Source organism: Jaculus jaculus, chromosome 7 (assembly GCF_020740685.1).
Source record: "Jaculus jaculus isolate mJacJac1 chromosome 7, mJacJac1.mat.Y.cur, whole genome shotgun sequence".
Classification (NCBI taxonomy): domain Eukaryota; kingdom Metazoa; phylum Chordata; class Mammalia; order Rodentia; family Dipodidae; genus Jaculus; species Jaculus jaculus.
In genome coordinates this window covers 147,659,487-147,675,094 of record NC_059108.1, presented here as the reverse complement: position 1 = coordinate 147,675,094, position 15,608 = coordinate 147,659,487, and the positions used below count along the sequence as shown (strand labels likewise).

Here is a 15,608-nt window from a genome sequence, read left to right as displayed (position 1 = left end):
GGGTTTGCTGCTCGCCGGCGCCCGGCTCGTTGCCTAGGGAACGTGCTCCCGGCAGCCCCTGCGGCGCCGAGTCCATCCCGCCTCCTCCGGCCCGCGGGGCGGACGAGTCCGGAGGGGCTGCCGCGGGAGGTGAGTCCGGTCCCGCGTCTTTCTGGGCCGCGGCTTCCGGAGCCATCGTTCCCTGCCTCGGCCCCTCAGAGTCTCCGCCGCCCGGCTCGCCACCTTGCCCCGGCCGCCGTGCCACACGCGCGGGCCTCCGCACACAGGCGTCCGGCTGGAAAGCCCGGGCTCCGCGGAGGGACCGGCGTCTCGGGCCTCCCACAGCGCCCGGGCTCGCAGCCCCGCGCCCTGGCTCCTCCCCGACCCCACCCTTGCCTCCCGCGGCTCCTCAGACGGCTTAGTGATTGGCGCTGGGTTCTGTACCCCGACCCCTCCGCAGGCTCCCTGCCTCCTCCCGCCCGCGCGGGCAGCCGGCACGCCGTCGGAGTGGAGTAAGTGTAGAGTGGATCAGCCAAGGGCCTCCCTGTCAACCCGGACTGTGTGGCCCAGGAGAGCGAATGGGCAGTGAGGGTTGAAGAATGCGGTGTCCTGAGTCCAACGGCCCGGCTCCCCCGTCTAGCAGTGTGTTGGGGGCATATGCCATCAACTCGCCAAGCTTTGGTTTCATCATCCATGAAATGGAGATGATAAGTTTCTACCTTGGGGTGGAGCAGGATGGTCAGTGAAGGTACAGTTAAGTACCGTGCCTGGCCCAGTGGTCTCTGTAAAGGATCATCCCTGCTGTCACCTCCCTGGCTGCGCTGGCCTTGCTGCTTTTGAAGCCTCTGACTTCTCATGACTTTGGGTTCATCTACTCGACCTCCCGTTTCTCTTCCCTGCTCTGTTCTTCCTCTTATTCTCACAGATTCAGGAATTTTATCCCTTCTGTTGGCAGAATGTGGAGTACCAGAGCGCTGCATCCTTTGTCGTTGGAATGATCACTTGCACATGGGGCTGACTGCCGCCTTGCAGCCAAGGTCTTAGGAACTAAGGAAGGGAGTCATGGGAAAGCTCCAAGCCCAGATTCCAGGCATGGGCACACATTGAATGAAGCTCCTCTGACCCCTGTCGCCAGTGAGTATCGGTCTCCTAAGCTTGTAAGGGTTTTGTACTTTCCCACACTTAGCTCTAATGCATGCTGATCCACTTGTGACCTTCATTTTTGTTTTTGTAACCTGACTTATATCCCATGTTTGTTCACTCAGCAGGTTTTTCCTGGAGTCTACTGTATGCCAGCCAGTGTGCTGGACCCTAGGGAACCTATGTGTGTGACCCTCCCGACCCTGTGGCTACCCTCAGAGTGCTTGTAATCTGGCTTTTGAGCTTTCATACCTAAGAGTTCCACTCGAGTTTTCAGGACAAGCTTGGGAGCCAGTGGCGGGGAAGGTGGAATGAAGCAGGAGCGATAGAACACAGTTGGAGTTGTGTAGCCACATTGTTATTTTCAGTGGAAGACTGACTCCCTCGATGTGCTTTCAGTGTTCCTTGGAGGAGTCACACTTCAAGTTTGGTCCCTTTTCATATTAGCCTCTATATAATTTGAACAAAATGGCCCTTAGTAGAAAAAAGGAAGGAAACAGGTATCTAAAGAGCCATAGACTGAACTTGGAAAGATGGAGAACAGGTCAGGAAATGGTTATACATGTAATGAAAACAGGCTACGGGTGTTAAGCATGGAGAGGTTTCTGGGTGTACTGACACCTGAGCTTGGGAGAGTCAGGAGGTGGAAGTTGGTGGTTTTTGTAAATTGTTGATGTAAAAGTACACTATTCAAAAGTGTATATTCATTTTAACATAAGTTTTGGGTCTGATTAGGAGAGCTCCTGTGATTCCCCCCCCCCCCAGTATCTTGGGGCAGTCTGGTACAGTTTTTGTTTGTCTGTGTGAGGAAAGTGTTAAAGAAAAGCAAAAGAGAACACTGGGCTCGATCTCTACAGACAGACTGTTTATTGAGAGAAACAGCGAGGGGCAGCAGCCTTCCGGCGGGATGGAGACTAAAGCGCTGAGCCAGGCTGGGGTTCAGACTTATAAGGAGGATCCTAAGAAACAGAAACAGACTGTACCAGGTGCAAGCTGATAAAAAAAATTGTAGCTGTTTGTGTCCTTGTTCAGAATAGGCTTCTTCAGCCAGGATTGTCTTAAGGGAGGAAACTCAGATGGTCCCTGGTCCTTCAAGGCTATCTAGGCTAAGGGAAGTACATTAATCAGGGAAGGTGTCAGACTTAATGAGGGTGAATACCTCTGTTGTTTCTTTATTGTCCATGAGCTTTAGGGATAGTTATTAACTCTTTAGTTTTCAGGGAAGGTTATTAACCCTTCAGTTTGTTTTAAATATTTTATTTATTCATTGGAGTGTGAGAGAGAATTGGTATGCTAGGGCCTGCAGCCACTGCAAACGAGCTGTACATGCATGTACTGCATTGTGCATCTGAGGAATTGAACCTGTGTCCCTGGGCTTCACAGGCAAATGCCTTAACTGCTAAGCCATGTCTCTAGCTCCTGTTTGTTTGTTTTCAAGTGTAGTCTCATGGTAGTCCAGGCTGGCCTGGAACTTACCCTGTAGCCCCAATTGGCTTTGGACTTGGGGGGATCTACCTACCTCAGCCTCCTGATTGCTGGGAGTAAAGGTGTGCATCACCAGAGCCCGCTTTGGCACAGTTTTTGTTTGTTTTTCTGAGACAGTCTTTTCTAAGGAGCTGAGGCTGGCCTTGAGCTCACTACATAGTTGGCTTATGAAGATCCTCCTGTGTTAGCCTTTTGAGTGCTGGGGTTACAGGTGTGCACTACCGTCCCAGGCCTGGGCAGTCTTTTAAAAATATTTTATGTATTTATTTATATTGGGGTGGGGGACTGTAGATACAGAGAGAATGCGTGTGCCAGGGCCTATAGCCTCTGCAAACAAATTCCAGTTGCCTGTACCACCTGCAGCATCTGGCTTACATGGGCACTGGAGAATTGAACCTGGGTTCTTAGGCTTTGCAGATAAGCACCTTAACTGCTAAGCTATCTCTCCAGCTCTAACAGTCTTTTGAGAGGAAGATTAATTCGACAAATATATGTTTAGTGTTGATTACATATTGGTTGTTTGTTTCTTGTTTGAAACAGGACCTTGCTATGTAGCCTTTGGCTAGCCTCAAACTGACTAGATGGACCAGACTGCCCTCACATTTGTGGTATTTCTCTTGCCTCTTCCTCCCAAGTGCTGGGGTTGCAGATGTGTGCCATCATGCCCAGCAGTCTTTTAGTCTTTTGACGTACCTCAAGATGTGCAGACTAAAGGGACTTTGGCAAAGACCAGAAAGCTTCCATTGAAGGAGATGGAGAACAGTGACGATGCTTCTGGTCACTGCCTTGTATGTCCCATGAAGGCAGAGAACACAACTGAGGGAGGATGAAGGCTTCTTGGTGGAGGTTTATAGTACAGGATGTCTGTGGGAAAGGGAAGAAAGGGGCTTGGCTCTATAAAAACATGCAGGCCATGGTAGGTTCAGGGGCTGGGGTGGAAAGCTCACTGCAGCTGGAACAGAGGATGTAAATGGAAGAGTGGCCTGAGAGGAAGACAGATACAGAGCTCTGTTCAAATGTCCAATTTCCAGGCTTAAGGTAGGCTTCCACCTGTGACCACTTGACTAGCCAGCCTGGATAGGAGCATGAAAATATATAATTTCATCTGTGAGAATAATTACTGTCTGCCCCATTGTATTCTACCATAAAAATTTAACATTTAAGCAACTAGGATAGTGATGCATGTCTGTATTTCAAGTACTCAAGAGGCTGAGGTAGGAGAATTGCCATGAGTTTGAGGCTAGCGTGGGGTACTGTTGTGAGACTCTTTCCAAGAAAAAAATAAGCAATAGATTGTAAGAGCTGTGAATGGTGGCCTGTAATCCCAGCACCTGGAATGAGTACAGGACTGTAGCTTGGAGTACACAGTGAGACCTTGCCTCAAGAAAACGAAGATTCTGAGACAGCAGTATCAGCAGAGCCCTGCAACTGCCATGTGGTCGTTGTTCTGAGTGGATGTGTCCGGTTGTAGGTTAGTTCTAGTCCGGTGTTAGTATACTCCATCTGGGTCATGCTTGGGTGTTAGCAGGCAGTGAAGGCTAGCTACCGCCTGTCATGTTTGTGAGACTGATGGGACAATAGGGAGGTGGGGAGGAGGGGGAAGCATTATGATTAGAAGAAAGCTGTAGAGCAATGTGTTGTATTTTTTAGCTGAAATATTCATAGCCAGGAAAGTATTGTTTTATTTTAAAAATTGGTTCAAAAGGGCTGGGGTGTAGCTCATTGGTAGAAATCTTTCCTAACATATGCAAGGCCCTGAGGCTGATGCCCAGTATAGAAGAGGGAGGTAGTTAGATTGAGAATATTATTTTGCATTAAGACTTGAAATTATTTTACTTAATCAACTAATCGTTAGGGAGCATATGTTTGGTACTAGGGGGTCACAATAATAAGCAAGAGAAAATTGGTGTTTTGTACATATTCATGGAAGAAGGCTTTTGTTGTTGTTGTTGTTTGTTTTGAGCTAGGGTCTTTTTCTAACCCTGGCTGACCTAGAGTTCACTTATGTAGTCTCAGGGTGCTCTTGAACTCACAGTGATCCTCCTACTTCTGCCCCCCAAGTGCTGGGATTAAAGATGTGCGCCACCACACCTGGCTGGAAGAGATTATGTAAAAAGTAAAGCAATCTGAGGTTGTGAGGATTATGGAGGCATATGAGAGAAAGATGCTCTGCAGTGAAAGGCACATGTGTGGAATGAGCTCTTTCTGAGTAGGGATACTGAACTGTGGAGCCTGGGGGGGAAGAGGAGGCCCTGGAGAACAAGTGAACGTGGAGCTCAGGCTTTAAGCTTGAGACCTTCCACTCTGGTGCCGGTTGATTCAAGCCTGTAATTCCAGTACTTGGAAAGTCTGATGCAGGAGGATTGCCACAAATCCCAGGCCAGCTGAGGCTACATTGTGAGTTCTGGGTCAGCCTGGGTTACAAAGTATGAACTTTTCTCAAAAGGTAGAAAAAAACTTGTCTTGGTTTTTTTTTTTTTCAAGGTAGGGTCTTGCTCTAGCCCAAGCTGATCTGGAACTCAGTATATAGTCCCATGCTGGCTTTGAACTCACAGCGATCCTCCTACCTCTGCCTCCCAAGTGCTGGGATTAAAGGCGTGTGCCACCATGCCTGGTGAAAAAGTTTTTTTTTTTTTTTTAATATTTTATTTATCTGTGAGAGGAAGAGGCAGACAGAGAGAATGCGTGTGTCAGCACCTCTGGCCACTGCAAATGAAATCCAAATGCATGCACTACCATTTGCATTTGGCTTATGTGGGTATTGGGGAATCAAACCTTGGTCCTTAGGCTTTGCAAGCAAGCACCTTAACTGCTAAGCCATCCAGCCCCAATAAAAAGTGGTTTTTTTTGTGCGGGGGGGGGGGGTGTTTCAAGGTAGGGTATCACTCTAGCTCAGGATAACCTGGAATTCACTATGTAGTCTCAAGGTAGCCTCAAACTCTCAGTGACCCTCCTACCTCTGCCTCCTGAGTGCTGGGATTAAAGGCATGTGCCACCACACCTGATTGATAAAAAAAGATTTTTTAAAATGGTTTTAGGACTGGAGAGATGGCTTAGTGGTTATGGCACTTGCCTGCAAAGCCAAAGGACCCAGAGTCAGTTCCCCAGGACCCATGTAAGCCAGATGCACAAAGTAGTGCATGCTTCTGGAGTTTGTTTGCAGTGGCTAGAGACCCTGGTGCACCCATTCGCACACGCGCGCACGCTCACGCGCGCTGTCTCTCTCTCTCTCTCTTCACTAAATAAATATTTTAAAATATTTTAGTTTGGGCTGCAGAGTTGGCTTAGCAGTTAAGTGCTTGCCTGTGAAGCCTAAGGACCAGTTCAAGGATTGATTCTCCAGGACCCACATTAGCCAGATGCACAAGGGGGCGCATGCGTCTAGAGTTCATTGCAGTGGCTGGAAGCCCTGGCATGCCCATATTCTCCCTCTCTCTCTCTCTTTCTGCCTCTTTCTGTCTGTCTCTCTCAAATAAATAAAAATGAACAAAAAATATTTTAGTTTATTTATTTATTTGACAGAGAAAGAGGGAAAGAGAGAGAGAGAATGGGCACACCAGGGCCTCCAGCCACTGCAAATGAGCTCCAGATGCGTGCGCTCCCTTGTGCAGCTGGCTAACGTGGATCCTGGGGAATCGAACATGGGTCCTTTGGCTTTGCAGGCAACTCCTTAACCACTAAGCCATCCCTCCAGCTCTAAATAAATATTTAGTATTTGTAATCAGAGAGTGAGAATATAAATGAGATTGAGAATGCATGGGTGTGCCAGGGCCACTTGTGCTATCACAAACCAACTCCAGACCTCCAGGTGCATGTGTCATGTGCATCTGGCTTTATGTGGATACTGGGGAATCAAACCTGACCTAAAAGCTTTGCAAGCAAGTGCCTTCAACTGCTGAGCCACCTCCTCAGCCCCAGGGGGAAAAAAAAAAGATTTTATATGAGTAAACAACACTAGCTGACAATATGAAATGTCTAATAATTGTATTGGCTTCCTCAGTGTCATTCTATAACCCAGATTGGCCTGGAACTCATGGCAAGCCTCTTGCCTCCTCCACCTCTGAGCATCTTGCCTCCTCCACCTCTGAGCACTGGGATTTGGACTGAGCCGCTGTGTCTGGATGGCTTCCTCAGTGATTTTATCAGCTGCCTAGATTTGGAATGTTCTGCTATGCTTTGAGTGTCTCTCCTAGAATTCATCTATTGGACACTCTTTTTGTGTATGTGTGTGTGTGTGTGTGATGTGCATGCATATGTGTATGTGTGCAGGTGTGCTTGTAGGCCAGAGGTTGACATTTGGTGTCTCCCTCAATCATTTTATGTACTGAGGCAGCATCAGTCATTTGAACTGAGCTCAATGATTTGGCTAGTGCAGCCAGCCAGCTTGCCCAGGAGACCCTGGGTCTCTGTTTTCCTGATTGCAGGGAGCCCACTACTCCCACCCAGCAGCTACGTGGTTGCTGGGGATCTGAACTCTGCTGGCATCACATGTCCTTTGAATGGAGTGACCCCATAGCTCATGGGTTTGAGTATTTGGTCCCCAGCTGGTGGCCCTGTTTGGAAAAGTTATAGAATCTTTAGGAGGTGGAACCTTGCTAGAGGAAGTGGGTGGCTGGGCTTGGGCCTTGGAGTTTGATAGCCTGGCCCTGCTTCTTGGTCAGCCTGTGCATTGTGACTGAACGGTAACGAGCTGACCTGCCATGTTTTCTCTGCCATGAACCTTCCCCTGCAAACCAAAACTAAAGTCTTTCTTTTCTTAAGTTGCTTCTGGATGGCTATTTGTTCATAACAACAAGAAAGTAACTAATACATATTGCAAGTGTTTTATCCACTGAACCATCTCCCTAGTCTTCCATATACTGGAAATTTAATCTTCAGTCATGTTAGTTGTATCTGCATTGGAACTTGCTGGAGGTAGTTAGGATTAGATGGGTCATAAGAATGCCCCTCCCCCTACAAGAATGTATTAGTGACTTTACATGGGAGGAAGAGAAACCTAAGCTAGCACATTTATTCTGCCTTGCCTTGTGATACTTTGCACAGTCTTGGGATTTTAGAGTCATTGCCAGCAAGAGGATTTCATCATATTTGGCCACCTGAGCTTGAACTACTTAACTTACTCTGTGGTATTCAGTTATAGTGACAGAAAAATGAACAAAGCCAAGCACCTAACAGATGAGAGAGTGTGAAGACCACGAGGTGAGAGGTCAAGAATGTTGTCATTAGATATATTTTTTAATTTATTTGCAAGCAGAGAGAGAGAGAGAGAGGGAAATAGAGAATGAATGAGAATGGGTATGCCAGGGCCTCTTGCCACTGCAAACGAATTCCAGATGCATGTGCCACTTTGTGAATCTGCTTTTATGTAGGTGCTGGGGAATGGAGCCTGGCCAGTCAGGCTTTGCAAGTAAGTGTCTTTAACCATGGAACCATCTCCCTTGCTTGAGAATGTTGTCATTAGAAGCAGTTCAGGTCAGGTCTGAGATTATGACCCCAGGGGCAGCAGAGGTCATGCCACCAACATGCCACCAAGGTTTTTGTAAGGCAGTGATGACAGGGGCCTTGGCTTTAGCACTGGAACGTGCTAGGCAAGGGACTGACAGGTACCAGGTCAGCTTTGCCCAGGAGAAATCTGTTTGCCAAGTATATAAGAAAGGGTAGAAGCAGGCAGATGCAATGGGGCACCAGGGAGACCTCTTAGTGACAGTAATCTGGCCCAAGCTTGGGGTGGGGCAGTAGGTTAAATTGTAATGTATTGGTGAGTAAAGACATCAGACCAGATTATTGGGGAGAAGAGGAGCTGGAGGTGATGTGTCCTTCTGGCTTGACAGGGTGGCTTTATAGAAGATGTAAATGTAAAAATTAGTGCCAGCCAGGCATGGAGGTGTGTGCCTTTAACCCCAGCACTGGGAAGGCAGAGCTAGGAGGATCACCATGAGTTCAAGGCCACCCTGAGACTACATAGTGAATTCCAGGTCAGCCTGGGCTAGAGTGAGACCCTACCTTGAAAAACTAAAAAGAAAAGCTAGTGTTTTTCTAGACATGGTGCATCTGCATTATAGTGTGTTTTATTTGTATGGTTGGTTTTGAGAGCTTTATTGTGTAGTTTGGTTAGCCTCAGACTCACAGCAGTCCTCCTGCCTTAGAGGCCCAAATGCTAGGGTTGTGGGCATAAGCTCCACACCTTACTTTTAAAAACTTCACTCATTTGCATGTGTGTGTGTGTGTGTGTGTGTGTGTGTGTGTGTGTGTGTGAAGTGTGTTGTTGGTACAGACTCACTCCAGACCAGACACATATGCCACTTTTGCACAGTCTGGCTTTACATGGGTAAATCAAACCCAGGCTGGCATCTTTCCAAGTCTTCGTTTTCCTTTTCTTTTTGGGGGGGAGGTTGTTTGATTGGAGACAGGGTCTCACTGTGTTGCGTGGGCTGACCTCAGAACTTAGAGCAGTCTTCTTTCCCTAGCCTCCCAGGTGCTGGGATGACAGGCATAAGCAGCCATGGTAAAATATTTAAGTACAGAGCATATTACAGGGAAGAGAGATGCTTATGAAGAGAATAGTCACACCCAGGAACGGCATAGACTTCTGAGGAGAGTCCCTTCCAGAGTCACGTTAATCCACACACTGGTCCTTCATTTCTCAAGACTCATGCTTGGCTCTTAATTCTTTGTGTTTCTGCAGCTCTTGATCCATGGCCTCCTCGATAAAGTCATTAGCTATGTGAGGAGAAGAGGAATGTGCTTTGTGCCCTACGTCCTCCATGGGGTTAGTAGGGCACGATTTCTAGGGTCAGTCCTGCTGCAGTGTGTTTTGAAACAGCGCTTTAAAGACATCTTATCACCCTATTTTCTTTCTGCTTAAATACATCTTAAAGTTCTGTGTTCCCACTATTAAATATTGTGGCTTTTTGGCGTGACAAGGCACTGAAAGAGTTACAATGTCATATGTTGTAGCCTACAGGTTTCCCTAAATGAAGATTAAGCACTCCTCCTGCCTGAAGAATACCTGTGGAACCCTTGGTCATGGCATTGGTATCAGAGCCCGTTACATTCCGAGAGTTCTGCCCTTTGTACTATCTCCTCAATGCCATTCCCACAAAGATCCAGAAGGGTTTCCGCTCTCTTGTGGTCTACCTCACAGCCCTGGATGCCAACAGGGACTATATCGCGGTGGGCAGCAGCATCAGCATGCTGTACCTGTACTGCCGGCACCTCAACCGCATGAAGAAGTACAACTTTGAGGTCAGTACGGCTTTTGTCCTCATTGTACGCCATCAGTTGTTGTTGACGCTTAACATGTCTGTGTTCTAATGTTTGCATTGTACGCCCATCAGTTGTTGTTGACGCTTAACATGTCTGTGTTCTATTGTTTGCATTGTACGCCCATCAGTTGTTGACACTTAACATGTCTGTGTTCTATTGTTTGCATTGTACGCCCATCAGTTGTTGACACTTAACATGTCTGTGTTCTATTGTTTGCATTGTACGCCCATCAGTTGTTGACACTTAACATGTCTGTGTTCTAATGTTTGCATTGTACGCCCATCAGTTGATGCTGATGCTTAACATGTCTGGATTCTAGAATGGGGTAGCTTACCCCTAATTTGCTAGGAAATCAGTTCATATATTACCCATGTAAGACTTGAACACCATCTTATTTTTTTCTAGGTAGGGTCTCACTCTAGCCCAGGATGGCCTTGAACTCACAGTGATCCTTCTACTTTTGCCTTCTGAGTGCTGGGATTAGAGGCATGCATTAGTCCAGCTGAACGCCATTTTTAAAAAAACTGTTTATTTTGTTTTATTTGGTGAGGGGAGGAAGAGGAAAATAGAATGGGCACATGCCAGGGCCTCCAGCTACTACAGATGAACTCCAGACGCATGTGCCACCTTGTGCATCTGGCTTACATGGGTCTTGGGGAATTGAACCTGGGTCCTTTGGCTTCTCAGGCAAGCACCTTAACTGGTAAGCCATCTCTCCAGGCCCAAACATCTTTTTTGTTTGTTTGTTTTTTGCCTTTTATTTTTCAAGGCAGGGTCTCACTCTAGCCCAGGCTGACCTGGAATTCACTATGTAGTCTCAGAGTGGCCTCAAACTTATAGCAATCCTTCTACCTCAGCCTCCCAAGTGCTGGGATCAAAGGCGTGTGCTACCACGCCCGGCCAAACGTCATTTAAAAAAAATACATTTTATTTATTTGTGTGAGAAAAAGAATGAAAAGAAAGAAGATATATAAAAAGAACAGGTGGGCTGGAGGGATGGCTTAGCATTTAAGGCATTTGCTTGCAAAGCCAAAGGACCCAGGTTCAATTCCCCAGAACCCACATAAGCCAGATGCACAAGGTGGCACATGCATCTGGAGTTCGTTTGCAGTGACTGGAGGCACTGGTGTGCTCATTCTCTTCCCTCCCTCCCTCCCTTCCTCTCTCTTTCACTCTCTCTCTCTGCCTCTTTCTCTCTGTGTGTCTGTTGCTCTCAAATAAATAAAAATAAAACAAAAAACTTTTTTTAATGACTTATACAGCACAGAGGTACTGATCAGTCAGCATTCTGCATCTGCACAGTGGTTAATTGAAACATCTTTATGTTTTGTAGATGTTGGTGGGACCTTGTATGACCATGTTTATCAGTTACTTTCTCATTACTGAAACAAAATACCTGACCAAGTACAGGTTAGAGGAGAAAAGAATTTTATTTTGGCTTGTAGTGCAGTCTGTCAAGGTGGGGAAAGCATGGCAGGAGCAGGAAGCCAGTGTCACGTTGTCACATCAGCAGTGAGGGAGGAGGAGGAGCATGAATGGCAAGCAGGGCCAGGCTCTAACACCTTGGCCCACCACTGGGGACAGACATCCTTCAGCAAAGCTCCAGCCTCTAAGGGCTCCACAGACAGGTGGGGACTAAGTGTTCAAGCACATTAGCCTATGGGGGTCATTGGGCATTCCAGTCATCTTGCCATGGTATGACTGGCACAGAATACTGATGAATGATAAGCTGGCTCATCCATTTAGTCACCATTTGTAGTTTACTAAGTACATAGTTTTAGTCTTGTTACATATGCCCTCCCAGCTAGACTGGAACTCTATGTAACCCAGGCTGGCCTGGAACTCAGGATCATCCTGTCTCTGTTTCCCAGGTGCTAGGATTGCAGGCATGTGTCACCACATCTGGTGAGTAGTTAGCGTTTGTGATTCTCAGAGGTGACTGAATTTGGCTTCTGCTATATGGCTTCATGGGACTGTAATCTGGTTGTGGCATGGCGGTAGACATCTTCTGCTCTGTGGAGCTTGGAGTAGACTAAGGGAGAGCCAGAAGAGTAGAGAAGTCAACTGGATGTAGAAGTAAGCAAATATGCCAGAGAAAGGGCTAATGGGTACTGGAAGGGGTGTGGCCATGCAAGAGAAAGGTCTGGCCGAGAACCTGACACTTAGCAAAGACCTAATGAGCACGCTCAGCATACTATGCTGATCTGCCTAGGGTGGGCTGTTCCCAGGAGGAATGGAAAGGCCCTGGGCTTGGACATGTCCATACCGTTTTCTACTCAGAAAGTCATAGTTTAGAATTTGATCAGTATTTTCTAAAGTGATGCTGAAATGTGATCCCTCTTGGGCATCATGTTGGCATTGGATTTGGTTTTGGGTGCTCAGGATTGGCAAAGTTCAAGCTATGCTTTGAGATGGTCCCAGTGAGTGGCATGAAACATCAGTATGCATGTAGAAGGGAAAATGAGACAAGGTTCCTGCCAAGCATTTGAAAAGTATTAGGGCTTGGGAGTTAGCTCAGTGGTGGTGTGTTTGCCCAGCATGCAGGAGGCGTTGGGAATAGGAGAGGAGGATTATACCGCTGTCTCCTGACAGCAGAGGCTTGGGTGATGAGTGTGGGTGTTTTCCTTTATGTTCTGTTTAAGCCTCTCTCTGTGAGTCCCAGGCCCAGACTTCTTCCTTCAACTCCAGGCAACATTCCCTACTCATTTTTGTTGTGGATTAAGGTTATTCCAGGAAGCAGGTACCTTGTCTCACTTCAGCTCACTAAAAGACTGTCTTAGTGAGTCAAGAAGGAAAGTAGTAAAACAGTTCTTGTGAATCCTTTCCTTCTTTGCCCTTCTCAGATATTTCAGGTCTACTTGTTACTTGATGTGTTCGCAGTCTCTGCTCATGTTTGTTGAGCTTAGGCTTGGCACAAAAAGCTCATAAGGAAGTTTTATGGGACTTCATGGTCCTGGAACTTGCTCACAGAGAACATTGCCGTGTGATGTGGTTTGTCCTTGTGTCAAGGAAGTAGCTGCCAAAGTGCTGTGACTGGTGCCAGCCTGATGCTTCCTGATGTGTTGGTCAGAAAACCAGTTCTGGCACTTTCAGATCAAAAGACCTTCTCTTAAAAAAATGTGTGTGTGTCTCCATCCCTGAGGTAGGATTTCACTCTAGCTCAGGCTGACCCAGACGGACTTCACTCTGTATTTTCAGGGTATCCTGGAGCTCTCAGCAATCTTCCTACCACTGCCTCCCAGTGCTGGGATTAAAGGCGTGCACCACCACGCCTGGTTTTGTTTTTGTTTTTTTTTTTTTCTTGAGATAAGGTTTCACTCTGTAGCTTAAGCTACTCCTTGACTCATGACTTCTTGAATTCATGGCAGTACTCCTGCTTCAGCCTCCTGAGTTCTGGGATTACAGGTGTATAAATTAGGGTTCTCTAGAAGAGCAGAACTGATAGAATGAATTGTCTTAAAATGGGAATTTAGGGCTGGAGAGATGGCTTAGCGGTAAAGTCACTTGCCTGCAAAACCTAAGGACCTATGTTTGACTCGCCAGGTCCCATGTAAGCCAGACACAAAAAGCGATGCAAGCATGCAAGATTGCACATGTGCACAACGTGGTTCACATGTCTGGGGTTGGATTACAGTGGGTGGGGGCTCTGGTGTGCCAGTTCTTTTCTTTTTCTCTCTTTGTCTCCCTGTCTCTCTCTCACACACACACACACAAGATCAAAGTCCGGTGTGATGGCACACGCCTTTGATCCCAGCACTTGGGAGACAGAGTCCTGTAGGAGGATTGCCATGAGTTCAAGACCACCCTGAGAATACAGTGAATTCCATTCTGGCCTAGGTTAGAGTGAGACCCTACCTTAAAAAAAATAGGCCAGTCTGTTGGGCTTGCTTCAAAACCAAGGGGGGAGGATGAATTTATTTGATTAATTTAAGGCAGTCCAACAATAGCAGTCTATAGGCCTTAGAGTCAAGGAACCAGGTAGCTGCTCAGGTCTGGAGGCTTCCTGGAGAGCTGCTGGTCTTCACTCCACACAGGAAGGCTGAGGATACTTGGTTCCAGTGCCAACAAATGATAGCCGAACAGGAAAGGAGCCTGTGCAGCACTCACCACCAGCAGCACTTGCAGCCAGGTGGGAGGAAGGGATTCTCTTCTCCCTGAGCTTCCTTACATAAAGCCCATCACCAGGAGGCCTGCAGTCAACCCTTCCTGCACACAACCTGTGAGACCCACCCAGGAGGAATGTCTGTGGATTCCTAGTCAAGTCAGGTTGACAACAGAACTAACAGATCACAACAGGTATGAGCCATCATACCTGGCTTCCTTAACATTTTTTGTTGTTTAGAGATAGCGTCTTGCCAGTTGTGATGGCACACGCATTTAATCCCAGCACTTGGGTGCCAGAGGTAGGAGGATCACTGTGAGTTCCAGGCCACCCTGAGACTACATAGAGATAAGGTCTTGCTGTAACCCAGGCTGACCTAGAATTCACTGTTAAGCTGGCCTCAAACTCAAAGCAGTCCTCCTACCTCAGCCTCCCAAGTGCTGGGATGAAAGGCATGTGCTATCGACCCCAGCTATATCAACATTTTTACTTTAATTTAATTTAATTTAATTTTATGGTTTTTCGAGGTAGAGTCTCACTCTAGCTCAGGCTGATCTGGAATTCACTATGTAGTCTCAGGCTGGCCTTGAATTTATGGTGATCCTCCTACCTCTGCCTTCCTAGTGCTGGGATTAAAGGCCATGCCTGGCCTTATTATTTTATTTATTTATTTATTTTTTTTAAAATTTTTATTAACATTTTCCATGATTATAAAAAAATATATCCCATGGTAATTCCCTCCCTCCCCCCTGACACTTTCCCCTTTGAAATTCCATTCTCCATTATATTTTATTTTTTTAAATATTTTATTTTTATTTATTTATTTGAGAGAGAGATGAGACAGAGAGAGGGAGGGAGGGAGAGAGAATGAATGGGTGTTCCAGGGACTCTAGCCACTGCAAACTCCAGATGCATGTGCCAACATGTCCATCTGGCTTATGTGGTACTGGGAGATTGAACCTGGGTCTTTAGGCTTCGTAGGCAAGAACCTTAAATGCTAAGTGATCTCTCCAGCCCTATTTTATTTAATTTATTATTATTTAATTAATTTATTTATTTTGGTTTTTCAAGGTAGGGTCTTGCTCTAGCCCAGGTTGACCTGGAATACACTATATAGTTTTAGGGTGGCCTCAAACTCACAGCGATCCTCCTACCTCTGCCTCCTGAGTGCTGGGATTAAAGGTGTGTGCCACCACACCCACCTACTATTTTATTTTATTTATTTATTTTGTTTTTTTGAGGTAGGGTATCACTCTAGCTCAGGCTGACCTGGCATTCACTATGTATTTTCAGGGTGGCCTTGAAATCAAGGCGATCCTCCTACCTCTGCCTCCCCAGTGCTGGTATTAAAGGCATGCACCAGCATGCCCAGCCTATTTTATTTTTTCATATCGACATATTTGATTTCTAGATTTCTGTCTCCGGGAATTCTGTTATTGTAGAGAGGGCAACAACATGTAGCCTTTGAAGTTGGGATGAGGGAAACAGGAGAGTTAGCACCCAATAGATTGTGATCACAGATGGACAGAGACATTTCAAAGAGATAGAAGAATGTCTCCCAAATCAGAACAAGACAGAACTGTCCCTATGTCCTTTGGGAAAATTAAACATCAGCCTGGACTGCCTGTGCTGCAAG

The 15,608-nt window shown here is 46.6% G+C and overlaps 1 protein-coding gene across 4 annotated transcripts in view; it reads left to right on the top strand.

Annotated features, from left to right (window-relative positions):
- Positions 1-49: 49 nt before the first annotated feature.
- Positions 50-15,608, top strand: part of Tecpr2 (tectonin beta-propeller repeat containing 2) — an 85,007-nt gene continuing 69,448 nt past the window's right edge. The window contains exons 1-3 of one of the 4 annotated variants that reach the window (XM_045155165.1): positions 50-129; positions 935-1,113; positions 9,562-9,849. In XM_045155165.1, the coding sequence (XP_045011100.1) occupies positions 9,631-9,849 (219 nt within the window). In that variant the 5' untranslated portion in view covers positions 50-129; positions 935-1,113; positions 9,562-9,630. Of the gene's footprint in view, positions 130-305; positions 492-574; positions 728-934; positions 1,114-9,561; positions 9,850-15,608 lie in introns of those variants that run through there. The other 3 variants (XM_045155167.1, XM_045155164.1, XM_045155166.1) reach the window with 3 other exon arrangements.